The sequence below is a fragment of the Excalfactoria chinensis genome, chromosome 1 (genome assembly GCF_039878825.1).
Source record: "Excalfactoria chinensis isolate bCotChi1 chromosome 1, bCotChi1.hap2, whole genome shotgun sequence".
Classification (NCBI taxonomy): domain Eukaryota; kingdom Metazoa; phylum Chordata; class Aves; order Galliformes; family Phasianidae; genus Excalfactoria; species Excalfactoria chinensis.
This window is the reverse complement of record NC_092825.1, coordinates 108,772,685-108,790,366: the sequence shown is the minus strand read 5'-3', so window position 1 is coordinate 108,790,366 and position 17,682 is coordinate 108,772,685. Positions and strand designations below refer to the sequence as shown.

The window sequence follows — 17,682 nt, the reverse complement described above, 5'->3', positions numbered from 1 at the left end:
TTTGGGAGGCAACAATATTTTTTCCATTTTCCCTGAAATTTTACAGCATCGCTGACTGCAGAGAACTGGAATCATTCATTAGGGAACAGAGCAGATAAATGGAAGTCAGTTGGAGCATAAGCAATTAAAAAAACAAAAGAACCACACAACAAAAATAGAAAACATGCATCTGTGGATAGCACAAGTTCCTAAATGATGAGGACTAAATCACCTTCATTTTCTCCATGCTTATGGGGATAAGAAAGATTAACAACCAGAGAATAACCATCAGAAGCCGAGATACTAGTAGCCCCTTGTTAGTCTAGAGCATACTGAGCACACAGACTATTTCTTTTCAAATCTGACAGCAACAGTCTGATCCTATGCGATATCTTCACTACTTCTATCAGTACTGTTAGCTATGTGAAATAACTGAACATTCTTGCTCATCCTGCATACAGAATGCAAAACAACTACTCAAAGCAGTGGAAACTCAACTACTCCAACTGTGCTATGCAAACACTAATGACTATTTGGTGACATGAGAGAAACATACTGTTTCAAAATAATAAAATTATTTGATCATAAATCTACCCCTGTAATTTACACAACACAACATTATACTGAAAGAAGGACTAGCAGATGATTATCACACCTGTAACACTCCCATTTATAACCAAGATTCCCGTTGGCTCAGTTGTGAATGGAAAATTAAACACAATATTAAATATTCACATTTGTAAGTGGACAGGTACTGCCACATGCATTGTATTTAAAAGTAAATAAAAAATAATAAAAAAATAAAAAAATAAAAAAATAAAAAAAATAAAAATTAACAAAATAAAGTTGGGTATCTCAATATGATATTCAGTAAAACCCAAGAATACTGAACACTAAAATAATGCATATATCACTAACAACAACTGAAGTCCTGAATTTTGTAAATAATAATGGTAGTCAAGTGAGTTTAAAAACACACTACTCCTGACAGTGTCTTTATTTCTGAATTTATATGACGTTTTTTCAGTAATACTAAAATATAGAGAAAAAAATAGCCATTGATGTTGCATATACTACATTTGAGACCAAAACCATGGACTCACTAATGGAGATAACTACCATGAATGGCTTCTAACCATAATTCTTAAGAGAATAAAAAAGAATCAGGACAAGATGAAATTAAACTGTTGTTGTGGTGCATTACTAGGAAAACCATACTTCAGGAAAAAAGCTCCTCATATATGCATACAGTTTCTTTCTGGAATAAAAAACTATTCTTTGCGAATAATTCAATTATTACACAAAAGAAAGCTGATTGGGTGCAGTCAAATCAGAACATCCCATTTGTTTATATAATCCATTTAGTAACAACACATGCACAAAGACACAAATGTTAAGGGGAAATTAAACCAAACAATTCAGATATTTAATGAAAGCTGCCTTACATCCAGCTGGGAATCAGCAAGGCAGCCAGATCACAAGTGTTTTGGGAAATTAACTAGTCTTTTTTTTCTTGTATGGAAAATAGGGATTGACCTAGAAGGTATAAAAATGTTCTGGACATAAAGGTTGTCCTCCAGGACATAAAATCCAATGAACATAAAAATATCCTATGAGTATAAAAAGATGAGGATGTGAGTTTTTATATATTTCACCATTTTCTGCTGGGGAGAGTAGGGGCTGTCAAGAGTGGAAGACCCTGAGGAACATTTCTCTTTAAATTAAAATATAAAAAGAGAAAATAAAAAGCCTTTGACCTTCAGAAACTTGGAAAAATAAGGCATGCTTGGCAGCTGTCTGAATTAATTCAGGGTGATTAAATGATGAGCTTCCAGCTGCTTCAGGGTGAGTAAGTGAGGAGAGGGGGAGTTACTCACCTACCATTGTATTATATTCCTAAAGGAAGGAGAAGAGTCACACATGCTAGTAAATTCTCCAAAATTTTTTGTACTAGTTAACAAAGATTCCTTCTGACTTTTAGAAATTGCTTAGGTGGTTTCTGAAAGCAGTTTTACAATGAAAACTTAGGATCTATTGTAGCACTCTTATTTACATTATGCCTTCATTCCAAAACTGCCTCTTTCTCACTGTACGATATGAATCTGGCTCAACATTTAGAGTTTTAAAATTCAGAGACATCAAATGTTAAAGAAATATTTCTCTTTAACAAATGCAATTTTACATTCAGTGTAGTTTTCTGCTTTGGAAAACTCCTTTAGCAGAATTACAGCCTCAGAAAATAGCACGCAATTTGACCATCTAATCACAGTTCCTATCAGGCAAGACAGATATCAATGCTTATCCAATAAGTTGCTAAAGGTTTCTCATTACAAAACCATATTTTATGTCTTTAAAATTGTAAAATTATAACTGTTCAGTCTGAAATGTTCTTCACAATAATCAAGACTATGCTAATACCAAATATGACAGTTCAGTCATTTCTGGTCATAAAAGTGATAAATTGTCCAGATCACTTGTTACTATAACATTGACTACTTCCCCATTATAAATGAGGCTGGTATTTTCAGTTTATTCTGGATATATATTTGATCAGGAAGGGACTCTTTTTGCCATTCATATGAAAACTCAACTCAAGATTTAAGCTTATAAAAAATCTGAAAAATTGCAGCTTTTGTTTGCTTTTTTGAGATACCCTAGTTTATAGTAGCAGATTTCCTTGGTGAATCTATTCCTATCGAAGATACTTCCATCTGGATGAATCTTCCTCTCCATGCAACTGCTGTTTTTATATGTAGTAGACTGGAAAGTCCATCACAACTGAACAGAGCCAGAAAGCATGAATCTAAGTGTATTACAGATGAAAGAAAATGCTGAAAATATTGTCCAGAAATGATAAAAGAAAATGTTTATCTTTAACTACTCCCAGAGATTAAGTTGTTACAATTAAAGTCTGGAAAAGCCAACGACTTTCCTGGCTACAGACAATTTTGCATGTTAGGATTTAGATTTTAGGAGTTGGTTGAAGTAAATAAACTGTATGTGATGACTGAGGGAAGATACCAAGACTAAGTAAGAAAAAGAGACTAAGAATAGTTAAAATGGTATAAGAGTAAAGAAACAGGAACTGAGACAGTCAGCTACCCGGCAAAATCCAATTTTCTCACTATTTAAAACTTTTTAGTTTTACATTTACGGTCAAATAAATCAGTGCTTCAAAAAAGGATTTCATCCCTTTATTTACTTAGATTGTTTTCTTCAGTACACCTACACCTGAAAAAACATATCAGCTCTTTGACTCATCTTTCACAAAACCTACCTAACCACACATTTTTATTCTTTTGAATTCAGCAGAAAACATTTCAGCCTACATTCACTTCAGTGTTCTAATTATATCAAGATTTCAGTTTTATGAGATGTATCCCTGTTTGAAGTATTACTGATGACAAGATGCACAGTATTTTCTTCAAAGGAAGGCACTTCTCCTTCAAGCAGTTAAGAATTATGGCTCTAAACAGTAATATGACTTGATATGGATGTATTAAATCAACTGACTGTGATTGAAATGAATTGCATTCACCATACACCTAAAAGAAAATTAAGATTTCTTGCTATTAAAACGCCACCATTTATCATTGCTTCCCTATTCCAATCCAAGAAAAACACAAACCCTAATGTGATGTATATTTCAGGTGCTGTTACTTTGTACATAAGTAGGTCAGGTAATCTGTTTCTAAATAACATGTAAACATACTCCTCACATAAAGGAAGGTAAAAATTTAGCAGTAGAATGAATTTTCAGTACTGGTTAATGAATCTAGACAGAATTATCTGGTAGGAAGTAGAAGCGGGGTTCTAAAAGGATAGACAGATCTAGAAATTCAGGACTGTTCTTAGAACTCAATAGTGTTACCAACTAGGTGAATAACCTAGCAACCTCAGCAATCTGCTGCTGGCACCAAGCTGTGTGGTGAAGCTGGCACATTGGAGGGAAGAGATGCCATCCAGAAAGATCTTTGTAGGCTCGAAGGGTGGGCCTCTATGAATCATATATAGCTCAACAAGGCCAAGCACAAGGTCACATACCTTGGTCAGGCCAATCCCAAACATGAAAATAAGCTGGCCAGAGAAAGAATTGAGAGCAGCTCTGCTCAGAAGAACCTGGGGTTTCTGATGGATGAAAAGTTTGATGCTAGCCAAGAGTATGCGCTTGCAGCCCAGAAAGTCAACTGGTTCTAGGGCTGCACAAAAAGAAACGTGACCAGCAGGGAAGGTGAAGTTCTTCTAAGCCTCTACTTTGGCAGCCTCACTTACAATACTGATTCCAGGTGTGATGCCCCCAGCATAAGGACAGGTACCTGATAGAACAAGTCCAGAGGAGAGACAAGAAGATGTTCAGAGGGATGTAGCACGTCCCCTACGAAGAGAGACTTTGAGAGTTAGAATGGTTCAGGCTGGAGAAGAAAAAGCTCCAGAAAGAAATTCTAAGAGACCTCCCAGGACATAAAGGAGGCCTACAGAAAAGATGAGGAGTGAATCTTTATCAGGGAGTGTAGCAACAGGACAAGGAGTAACAACAGTTTTGAACAAAAATACAATAGATTTAGATTAGAAATCAGGAATAAATTCTTCCCTCTGGGATTGGTAAAGCACTGGAACAGGCTGCCAATAAAACCTGGGAATACACTGCCCTTGAAGTGTTCCAGGCCAGGTTGGATGGGGCACTGGGCAGGTTTGAATAGATTACATGAAGGAAACTGAAAGGTATATATAAAATTTAGTTGAAAACAGAAAATTATTTAAATCTGTGAGCCACATATGCAAAAGAGCCAAGTATTGATTATTATGGACCACCAAAGGTAGCTTTAAAAGTAAGCCTGCTGAGCCTCAGGGTTCATTTTTCATATTTTGCAATTGCTATAGACTGCTGGTCAAAAAAGAAAGCACCACTATTGATGTCTAGGGAAGTTGCAGAAAGTCAGATCAAATAAATTAGTTCACAAATCTAAACTCAGATTCATTAAATTAAAGAAAAGGTAACAAAATCACATTTCCTATCTTCAGATAGGATGAATGAACTGTAAATTATTGCTGGATGATAGCATAAAAGTTACATTAAAAGAAATAAATGGTTTTAAGATAGATGTGTGTGTGTGTGCGCATGTGCATTCATCTATAGGTACCTGAAAATGCACTATCATGTCAGTATACTTCTGTATATCACAGTATACTCCTTAAGCTCAAAATTCAAGTCACTGAATGTATGGTCATAGAGGCACATAAAGAGCTAGAAATCACAAAATATAAAGGCTGGAAGATGAAATAATCTGCAAACACAATTTTATCATGCTTTCTTTGCAAAACTGCAACCACATGAATCTTAATTGACCAGTAATTTGCACTGCATTTAGCTCTATTTTCTATAAGTTTTAACTAGCAAAAAGAATAACTAAAGGAGCAAATTTGCAAAATTTAAGCCAGTCATTACCTCAAATATTTTTCAATATATTTTATTCACAGAGAAATCATTTCTGCTATTATTCTGGGCTACTGAGCCATGATAATTCTCTTCAGGATCTTCATTAAAGATCATTTAGTCTTCAGAATAAGAATGTTTAACACAAAAAAATCTTTTTATATATTCACACAGTATAGTACTAAAAAGTCTCAATAGCAAGAGCAATTAACAAAAAAATGATACATCTATAAGATGACTCCTCTGAGAAATGTTTGGGACAAGAGCCAATTAGTGGACATACTAATTAGTTTCTCTGAAGTTGAGGATAGAGTCTCAGAGATTTTAGAGTATTAAAAACTGCATTATCACAGTTGTGAGAATGTATTTTAAAAGTTGGTTTTGCAAAGTCATCTAAAATCTCAAACAGTCAAATTGCTTTGAACAGGCTGAATACTCTGTTCATGGCTCTTATGTGCTTTAGTCTCATTAGACTTAAACTCTTCCTAACTGCATTTTTGGTTATATTAAACTTAAAGAGGTTTTCCATTTTCAACAAAAATCATGTCAAAGAATATATTTTCAATTTAAAATTACAAGCTAACAAAAAAGCTGTTCTATAAGTGGCTTAAGTAATTTAATATTTCTTATAAATTCTGTAGTATGATTGCCTTACTTGTCTCAACATGTTATGAATAACAAATGTAAAACTGAAAATGAGATAAAATGATAGCTGTTCACCTCACAACAGGATTTTTTCCTCCTCTGAATGCGCAGCCTCACATTTTTAAGTTCAGTAATCATATCAAAATCATTACTCATAATTTTAATAGACAGTAAAACCAGGAACACTCAAGAAATATTTCTAAAAATGAAAATCACACAAAAATACTGGTAAACATTTACAAAGACAAGCATTTGGATGGAAGAATAGAATAAAAATCCACAGAGTACAACTAACTATTAAGATACCATAGAATTGGACATTTGTTTGAGTACAAATTAGTAAGTGTAATTAATATACAGAATATGTACATCCTATTTTTTTCCTAAGCAGTGTTTACACTATGTCAAGGACTTTTTTATTTCTCAATTTGTCCAGGTAGCAAGGAGCTGGGAGTACACCAGGAGCAAAATAGGAACATAACCATGACAGCTAGATCAAATAGACCAGCTCCTATATCATATGGTGTTGTGCTGAACATTAAAGCTGGGGAGAGATGGCTGAGGATGGGAGCTGCAGCTCACAGACTGCTTGGACATTGGTTGGCAGATGGTGAGCAATTGCCATACCACCAGGGAAGAGTGAGCAAAATGCTGTGTGGTGCTGAGGTGCTGACTGGTTTAATTGACAATATATTACACGTGTAACATATTTAAAATAAATAAATAAATAAATAAAATCTATAGTACTAGAAATGAAGTTCCCATAATGGTACTAATATCACAATTCAGCCTCCATTAAGGTGTTTATTTCTGCTAGCTTATTTTTTGTGCAGGTGACTTTATTAAATGCTGGTAGTGAAAAATACATATATTTGGAAAACTAATGTGTTCTGTTTAAAAGAAATCATTATAGCTATTGTTTTACTTGGATTGGATATATTAGATATATACACTGTTATCCATAACTTCACATTCAAGAGATTCGGTGGTACAGAATTGGCTTAAATTAACATTTTTTGAGTGTTGTGTATGCTTCCTACCCTGTGGTATGCCTTCAAATCCAAGCAATTAAAAGAAACAAACAACCAAAAATGGACTTCTATTCAATATAAGAGAAATAAAAATGCCTAATATGGCAACATTATTTTGGTGAAGATTTTATTTTAGATGTGAATGCTTCCACTCACACTTTCTCATTTTTGCATGGATTTTCACTATAGATTGAATTTTCACCACATGTAGGTGAATCATTCACATTTATTAGATCAAAGCCAAATATACAATGGATACATTTACACTACAGCATGTTTAACTTTCTGAATAATACACTATCCTTACTTATAAGTCAGCAAGGCACAAGCTAACTCACATGGGACGCACAGCAGTGCAGAACTAGAAAACCATGGCAAATCTCATGGCAAAGTTGCCAAATGATTTGTGATGAAGTAAACTCAGCTTCAGTTTCTAATGCAGTTCTAGAAACCTTCCAAGTTCTCTCTGTACTAATGAATGGATGGAGAAAGTAAAAGTACAGTACCTCTGCAAAATACATCAAACAAAACAGAGAACATATGGAAAAAAAAAATATATTATACTTCAGCAAAATAGGAGTAATGACTGCATTGTTAGAGATTTCCAACAACTGAATTAAGGCCTGAGGTAAAGTCTCTGATTCTTAAGTTTCAAAGGAAATCATTAAGTGCTTGGCAATACTGTCCACACTGGCCCAACTGCATACCAAATTATTTTAATTCAAATCTACTGATGTTTATCTCCCTAAGTGCTAAAAGTGATCCTACACATTAACACTGTACTTCAAATATCAGAGAAAGAAGAAATATTTACTTCTGTTAGGAGAATAAAAGTCTACAAGATATCAAAATTATAATGGGTTCGATCTTGCTTAATCTAAGGAATCCAAGGCAGGCAAAATTAACTTATTAATTCTTATTAACATTGGCTCCTATGCCCATAGATAGATATTTATTTATTTTTTAAATCCCAATTAATACTTACACTTTCAACATTATTTTTTTCAATATATTAAAATCTTTTTGTAGGTACCTCAGTGTTTGGTTTTTTTGTTCCCCCCCAACACCTCTGTACTTGAACTCATTTAAGACAGTATCATTTACATGCCATAGAGTTCAGGCAGAGGAGAGCAAGTAAGAAAGCAGTGAGATGAGTTTTGCCTGGGATCAATACTTGATTTGAAACTACACTGACAAAATATTTTCTGAAAAAATAGAAAGGAAATACATTGTTCTTCTTGGTCAGGCATTCAATGAAATTAAGTGATGTCACATATAAAAGTTTCTCAAACATAAAAGCTGAAGGGGGATATTTTAAATTGTTATTTTGAAGGATGGAAGCTCTTTTTCTTGTTATTAGCAGAACAACTAGCCATGTTTTGTAACAGCTTTTTAAAAGCCTCAACTTCAACTAAATGTGGCCAAATAGCCCACAAGATAAGGTGGCAATGAGTGAATTGGTTGGCAGAAAATATTTCCTTTGAATCTGAGAAGTAACCACCACATTAAGCAAAAATCTGGCCAAACTTTAAGTAACTAGTAAATAGTTATAAAAAAAGTAAATAGTCGGCCTTGCAGAGAAGTATGTTTCTATGTATCAAAATAAGAACTGGTAGGATGGATTTTAATGCAACCTCATGCATGTTATGAACCTTCACAGCATACTAGTATTAGTAGGAATTGCGAAGAATCAAAATAAGTGGGAAGAGGAGCAATAAGGGGAACAGAAAGAGAACTGGAACATGACACAGAAGTGATAGGGGTCATAAGACAAAAGACGTTGACACATGATGGTGTAACAGGATGCACTGATAAAACAGCCCATGCTGGGTATTATGCTTTCAGAAATTTAAAACACCAAAACCACAATACTCTAGTGTGATTGATTTCAAAGGTTTGATGCTGCTACTTGCAGTGATAACTGGAGTAGAGAAACCTCCTCAAAGAATATAAGAAAGGATTCTATTCTGTTCTAGGCTACTAAGAAACAGAGACACTGAAGGGGTATTCTACCTGAGTTATGACATTTCCTACATACATTAAATGTTGATTCTACTTTATACTGAAGAAATAATGAGCTTCTACATAAACAAATTTTCTTGCCCTACAGAAATAAATTTGACTGGAAAATGTATAGGCAGTTGCAAAATCAATAAGGATACCCCAAAATCATAATATAGTTGAATCATAATGGAGATGGCAGAAAATTGGAAGCAAAATGAGAACTTAAAAGGAAATATTTGACTTAGTTAAATAGATGAGATTATTGAGGTATATAAGCTTCAGATACCTAGAGCAAAAAATTATCAACCACAATTTCACCATGATTATAAACTTCCTGTATGTTAGATGACTGCTGTTCTTCAATCTACACATAGCTAGAGAGCTAGAAGCAAAAAAAAAAAGTAATTACCACTGATTAAGAATTGTATAAACTGAAATGGTGTATTAATTGGTACTACTTGTATTACAAATTCATTTTTACGACAATGATACAGTCAGGTGTTTCTCAACCTAGGATTTTAACGTAAATTCCTTTCAGTTGTTCTTGTTCACCCTCCAACATAAAATGGCCCAATTCTGCATTGGTCTTCAGATTCTGTCAAATAGGCAGAATTTAAATGCTATAATAACAGCTACTGCAGAAATATAACAGACAAAGCTTCAAAACTCAGGAAAAAGGAAATATGAAAACCGTGATGAAAGATGAGGACTAAATGATAAAACATTTTCTTAATAGATCTTAATATTTTTTGAAGCAATGACTTCAGTTACATGAGCTCATACTTTACATTTGAGGGCTTGGAATGTTGATGAAAAATAAGTTACAACAAAAGTGGCTCAAGGAAAAAAAACAACCAAAACTATCATGACTTCCCTTTCTTCTGAATTACCAGTTTAGTACCTAAACAGAAGAAATCAATCATATCAATTTTAAACATCTTGTTTAAACAAATGCCATTTTCAATCACCATTGCAAGACATTTGATGTTAGTGCAACGTAACAGGGCTCATGCAGGTGTGTGCAGCTTTATTTTCCTGGAATACTTAAAGGAAGTTATCCAGTAAAATATCTGTCACTTGAAGAGTAGATTCAGAAACACTGTTAAATTAAAATGTAAATTCAAAATACATTTTTAGAGGTTAGACAGCATACACACAATGCAGTGTCAGATAAATGCATTATTTATTTTTTCTTTCTCCAATAATGAAAGTGAAGCACAATATTTGGCTCCCACATTTGTCAAAAGTTATAGAAATTTAATATTGAAATTATTAGTATGAGGACTGGTTGAAACAAATAAGATTAAACTACTGAAGCTAAGTAAGAATAAAACAAGTAAATAAGAACAATAAAAAATATCCAAGAATCCCTACTTGAAATGTTGATATAGTGCCATTTTTTATTAAAATGATCAATTTCATAATACAATTTGTATAAAAATATTAAATTTAATGTTTTCTTTTCTTTTTTTTTTTTTTTTCCCCAACTTTGGTAATCTTTTTTTTTTTTTTTTTTTCTTTTTTTTTTATAATTCAATCTTAGATACAAGTTTAGTAACAATGAGATGCCAAATATGTGTGTTTAGTTTGTTCTTTTAGTGCTCTTTAAAGTCAACATACACACTATTTACCAAAATGACTAAAGGAAGAAGATTAGAATTCTAAAACAGCATCAGTGTTTGAATTTTCTTCATCCCTAGCAGTCAGCATAACATCTCTGGCCAGCCATGCTGAAATTTACAACAAAAAGTAAATACTAGACAGATGCTAAAAAACAAACAACAGAAAAACCATTTGGGAAAAGTGGCTCATCAAGATCAGATATAAGCACATTGCACAAGCTTTCACTCCAGCCTCAAGCCCAACAGAACAAATTTGAAAAAAAAATAAATAAATTTAAAAAAAAAAATAGCAATATTGACAGACCTGTGGAGGAACCTGCCTCCTTTTTTGGTCAGGGGGTATGACATACGCAGTTTGTGCATATGCATAACTTTTGAACCGTGGTTTAGGAGAAGGTGAAGGTCTCTGGGGTATATTGACTGTGATCTATGAAGAAGAAATCAGAGGTGGAAATAACAGCTATGTGGATATGAACATATTTTAGAAGTAAAGCAATGATTTTAAAAGTAAATGCAGAAAGGGCATCAGCAGTTATATCTGTCAAGGGTAGCATTAATATTTTGCTGTCAAAATTTGTATAGTATTAAATCTGACATCTCTCCCCAAAAAGTACAAATTTTCAAGACTCAGTACAAGCAGAAAACCAATACAAATTAAAAATTCCTAATAAATAAATGGGAAAAAAACAAAACAACAACAAAAAAAAAAAAAAAAAAAAAAAACCAAAACCAAAACACACAAAACAAAAACAAACAAACAAAAAAACCAAACAACAACCCAAACATTTGATCTTCTGGCAAATCCTGAATAACCAAATCTAATACTCATCTGCTTGTACTGAGCATCCCAAAAAACGGAGATTATATTCACAAGTACACCAGGCCTAAAATCCACTAAACAGTTTCAGCTGATGATTTCAGTCACAAATGTAACTGGAAAAGGTGGAATAATTAACTCCAGGGATTACTAGAGCTTTCTGAGCAGCCAACTGTGAGCTGAGAACAAACAGACTTAAAAAGCAAGTCAGTATAAAAGAAATGCTTAAAAAAAAAAAAAAAAAAAAAAAAGTAATTAAAAATGTGTCATGAATGTGGAAAAATGGCAGCAGCTGTAAAAGGCAAAATAAGCTCTAATATATCTGTGTTTAGAATGTAAAATTTTCTCCAGGTTTTATGTTCTTTCTTCTAGCACACTTCGACAACTAAAATATCCAGTGCTGCAAAAGGGAACTACAAAGCACTTAGTTCTTCAGAAGTTACTTTAAACAGCCAAGTGCAAAGTGAAAAACAGTACAGAAATACATTGAAAAGGGACCTTTTGCATTCCATTGGCAACTAACAGCAAATTTTGGGGGCAGGTAAAGGGAAATTACTTTAGAGAAGATGAATGCAGAAAAGAACGACAACTCACCTCATGTGAAAAATGCTGTTGATGTACTTGTATGTGCTCTTCTCTAGTAACCCTTGAATGTCGTGGCAGCATTTCCACCTCCCTGATAGCCTCCATAGTGACTTGCTGTGGCAGAACTTGGAAAAGGGAAGTCACATACATTAAGATGGACTTCTTATCTGGACAGGCAGTTGCAACGTCTGGAAGGCAAATTAGCATGCATCATTTCAGTTTCTAAATTAGACAGCGTGCATGAGAAAATAGCTAATCAACTTCATAAAAAGTTTATAGCCTAATGAATGATCTATTGTCCATGTGAGTTCTCTAGAGACCAATTAGAACCTCACAATAAGTTCCAAAACTGTGGACCAAACTTGAATACCAATATGAAAAAGCCAAAGTTTAAAATGGTAATTTTGTTTTCTCATTCAACATGAATTTTCGTCCTATATTCCTTTAATGAAAATGCACATAGTATGCAATTTGACAGCATCATCCTCATTAAGCACAATTAGACATAGGAAAAGCTACATTTCTTGCACTATATAAACACTGCTGGGGAAAAAAAAATAAATAGACAATCACATTTTCAAAGTCATGCTCTGTACATTTTCTTAATATTATTTAATCATTGGAAGCAACAGTTATATGGGGGGGAGAAAAACCCCGTAAATGAGTTCACTCAGAACAATTCCAACCTCTAACATAACTATATAACACTTATATTTCTAAGAAACGTGGAATTCAGACATTTTAATCATGTATATAATCATGTATATGTATATATTTATATACGTGTAGTGTATATATGTGTGTATATATGTATACACACACACATATATACACATGTATATAAATCATTAGACGAGTTTCATCTTGAGTCAACATTTGCTGTGACATAACCCCACTACATTAAACCCAGTAGCTACACAGTATACAGCTTCTTGCTTAATACCTGGCCTTAAACCAAGCTGGATGTGAAGGGAAAAGAATCAGAAGAACAGAAGTTTGAAGGCTTGTGAATTGAAAAAGATAGTTTAATAAGCAAGATAAAAAGGATGAAGAAAAAAGAAGCACAACCAAAGGGAAAAATTATATCCCTTTGGCTTGTACGGGTCAGCTGTGCTGACTGTATTCCTCCCCAACTTCTTGCGCAGTCACAGCCTACTCCCTAGCAGACCTTGATTCTGTGCAACCACTGCTCAGCAACAATTAAGATGCCTTTGTGCTACGAGCACTACTCTATTACAAATTCACACCATAGCACCATATGCACTACTACGAAAAGTATTAACTTTATCACAACCAAAACAGAACAACATCACTAGCCATTTCTGTAAGAAGGTAAGTTATGTTAGCTGCTGCTATTTGGCACTGAAGTTCACCTGCCACTCTTCTCCTAGAAAATCAAAATGTAAAAAGACTGGAAATGAAATTTAGTATGAAGTCCATACATGTTTCACATAAGAGCTTGCAGAAACCCAAAGCTCTGAGTTTTTACTGTTCAGGTTGCACAGAGAAGTTGTGGAGTCTCATCCATGGAGATCTTCAAAAGTTGCTGGGACTTGGGCCTGAGCAACCTACACTGTACATCCCTCCAGATGCCCCTCCCAACCTAAATCATTATGTGATTCTGCTAAATTAATCCTGGCTTAACTAAGATTTCTGTAAAGGAAAAAAAAAATAACACAGTTGTTAATACACTCTGGCAGAATCGGTAATGCTAGAAGGTGGAATCTAATCCTCCCTTTTGAGAAGACAGAATGCTTCCTATAAATTCAGAAACTGAGATAAAATATGTGGCTCAATAGATATGTCCTATCAATGTTTTTAGTTTGGATTTTTGTCTTATCTCCACACCCTTGCTTAATAAAAGAGAGTTAAAAGCTTAATTCTACACAAACAACTTGAAGAAAATTGTCACCGTTCCCTCCCACCCCCTTCCATATGCACAACATGTATTATCACAGTACACACAATTTGCACATTTAAAAACGCACATGTCTTATCCATCTGAAATCAAACTACATCCCTCTGCCTTCGCATGGTTTGCTAGAAATATTCTGTTATCATCATCTTGTCTTCTCATTAATATTTTAAACAAACAACATTTACTTCTCCTAGGTGTCTACTCCTAATTGATGTTTACATGAATATCCATCTCTTAATAAATATATGGATGTACTCTGAAAGAGAACAAGCATTTTTGTCAGCTGTGATTTTTCCATTTGTTGTTAATTATTTTCCTTTTTAAATTGTTTTGGTAACCAAATAGGTAAATACCTTAAAAAAAACAACAACAACAACAACAAACTTAATAAATTATAAATAAATTGCATGTATCTACGTATCTATGTATCAGTACCTCACAAATAAATCAAATATCTTATAAACAATAATATATGTACCAAAAACTGTTCACCTGGTCTACCTGACATAAAAAGCAGCTGTCAGGTTTCACTAGTAAATAGAAAAAAAATATATGTAATCACAACAAACAGATAAACAACCATTGGTACAAATTATGGAATTTAAATCTCAGCAAATCTTTCTTTGGAGGCTCTTGAATAATCAGAGTTAGAAGGATTTCTGTTATCCCGTATTATGCCTTTGCCTTCATGTTTTTCCTTTCTGATTCCTATTCTAATATATTCTTTTTACCACCTGTTAGACTGACTCATATTTGAAGTCCTAACAGACAGACTGAGAATAAATATAAGTTTCTGCACTTCCTTGCAAGGAATTTCACCAGTTCATAGGAAATATGTCTGTTTTCATCTCTGGGGGCAAAAAATCTGTCAGGCTGACCTATGCTGTCTGAAAATTTCCTTTAATGAATCTTCTCTAAAATAAATCAATCCAAATATGTTAAACTATGCTAATATTCAGATACTAGTTTAGAGAGAAAACTAAAAACAAGTAAATAAAAGAATCATTTAGGATTATTATTATTTTCAACAAGGCATGTTTGCCAAATCCAATTCAGAAATGTCACGTCCTTTATATTACCATCAATTTTCTTGACAGCAATCATCCATGATAGGAATTAAAAGAACTTAAAGTCACAGAGGCTAGTTAGGCTACAAGTCAAAAGAGATTTTAAAACTGGAAATTTTATAACCTGAACACAAATTACACTATTAACATGTTCACCAAACAAGAATCTTAAATACTTTGGAGATCTCTGAGAAGGATTCCAGCACCTTAACAAGAGAGTAATACAACAGTACAGGAAAGATATCCAGCATGGATTTCCCAGTAGATACTGGGAAAAAGATTCTATTGTTGAAATCTTCATGCTTGCAGATTAATATTATTGAAAACAGTGAGCTTTTAGCAGAATTATTATGACATATCACATGAAGCTCACTGTTTAGAGGACATGTTGATGCCCTGCAACCCATGGGCTCCATCAGCATATAAACAGTTGCTTTAGTTTATTTTCTTTGCTGCAGAAGGTGCTTACTTCCTCAGATACAGAACAGGGCCCTGATTTCACATACTTTCCTTGAAGAAGAATTCTCTGACTAGAGATGCTTGAAGACCAGTGTCTCAAGGGGAGGTATTTAGTAAGCCTCCCTCTCACTTTCCCCCCATCCATCAAATACTTGGCTAGACAGTCCATTTGAAAAAGTCAAGAGAAATACAACAAAACACTTTCTGCTTCCAACACACAGGCTGAAAAACCTGTCTGGTACTAGGGAGGCTCCAGAATAGCTACATCTCCACTATGAATTTCCATTAGTATAACGTTCTGCTCATCTGAAGTCACAGCTGCTTGGCTAACAAGTCTCAAAGGAACAGGAAGAATCAGGTTTCACCATAGAGAATTAGAACTGTGAAGTAAACAGCAATCCACCTCTGATTAAGGGTTGCTGCTTTTAAAAGGTTATTACAAGTATTACTCAATGCAATTTGCCCAATAAATTTCAATATAGTTTGATTTTTATAAGCACTTTTCAGCAAGCATAATTACAAGTCTAAACAACTTAATTTTACTTAGTTGGCTGCTAAGGATCGGTGACTATAATAAACCTGAAATGTTCTGAAACTAGTCACTCTCTGGAGAATGTAGTGCCAAAGAACTAAATACATACACAGCAAAAAAGTTAAATTCTTCAAAATGGATCCACAAGTCAGTTCATGAGTGGTTTGCCCTTGTCACCTTATGTTCTGTCCATAAGCAATTCCTTTTCAAGATGTACAGTTCAAGAGGAAAGAATCCCTTTTAAGAAATAAGTGAAACTGAAGATGATATAAAACACCTAAATAAGCTCCCGTACTGCACATTCACTGTACACAGCCACCAAGAGGAACAAAATCCACCATTTTTTAAATGCAGTGTTTTATTATGTAAATACAGCCACACAGTCTGCAAACTACAAAAATTCATCCAAATACTGCTTCCAATTTTAAGACACATTTACTTATAAGTGACATACAAAGAAAAAGAGGCTGTTCCTATTTCCTTCCCTCTATCAAGGTGTAAGGTGGAATGATACAAAGATGGTAGTAGATATTCAAAAAGTTATTTATAAGGAAAGACTCACCGACGTGGATGACTTCGCTGGGAAATGCTGAGGCAATCTCCACTGGAGAGCAATCTCCAAGAGATGCTGCCTTAGTGGGTCAGCCCTTAAATGAGGTCCAGAGGAGGTGGAGTCAAACTCCACCCCTTCCGGGAGCACAGCTACATCACTCTCACCCGTGCTCCCACAAGCTGACCCAACACTTGCCTCAGCTGATTAATCAGAGATTCAGGCTGTGATTACCAATTTCCCATACATAAGGCTATTTTTCATTTTAAAAATTCATGACATTAACATTTATTGGAATTTCTGAACACAATACCACCATATAAAAATGCAGCTGTTTAGGAGGGATCTAAAAGATGCACAACATAAGCTAATTGAAGGAGATATTGGATTGTTCAGTAAAAACAAAATCTAATGTAAAATAGTTTTTCCACAATATAAACTCATCACATGAGGGACTGAGTGTTGCAGTGTTTGAACAAACTGATATGACAGCAGCAACCTCAACTAGAGTATTTAAGATAAAGACAAAAGAGAAGTGTTTAAAATTATTGTCCTATTAAACATTAAAATGACAATCAACTGGAAACTCTGAAGTTTCAGTACTTTTTTTAATGTGAAGGCTGAAATCACCAATTCTGTTGTGCCGGTCAAGTGATTCCACTTGGAAACATTTCTTAGGGATACACAATGTGGTGGCTCTTTAAGTCAATGTACACATATTTCTGTAATCTATGTAGCTGTTTGGGCTAATTAAAAATGTTTCGGGAATAATAAGTTAAACTGCCATACTGGCAAACAGCCAAAGGAAGTACATTTAAGACCTCAAAACTGCTATCAACTTCAAAATTTTATGAAGTTTCCATTCCAACACACACACACAGAAAGTTCTTAAAATAGACATAATAATAGAAATAATTTTCTCATTTGTCTCTTACATATGTACATTTTTAAGCCTTTCAGCCTCAAAAACAAAAGCAAACCTCTCAAACAAATTCCAATGCCTGTGTTAAAATCTGCCAGTGCTCACTAGGACATTTTG

The 17,682-nt window shown here is 34.1% G+C and overlaps 1 protein-coding gene across 15 annotated transcripts in view; it reads right to left on the bottom strand.

Annotated features, from left to right (window-relative positions):
- DMD (dystrophin) overlaps positions 1–17,682 on the bottom strand; it is a 1,110,121-nt gene that overhangs the window by 692,837 nt on the left and 399,602 nt on the right. For 11 of the 15 annotated variants that reach the window (XM_072348356.1, XM_072348443.1, XM_072348773.1 and 8 more), the window contains exons 8-9: positions 12,127–12,305; positions 11,020–11,142 (exon numbers count right to left, since the gene is read on the bottom strand). In XM_072348356.1, the coding sequence (XP_072204457.1) occupies positions 11,020–11,142; positions 12,127–12,305 (302 nt within the window). The remainder of the gene's footprint in view (positions 1–11,019; positions 11,143–12,126; positions 12,306–17,682) is intronic. The other 4 variants (XM_072349305.1, XM_072348682.1, XM_072349124.1 and 1 more) reach the window with 1 other exon arrangement.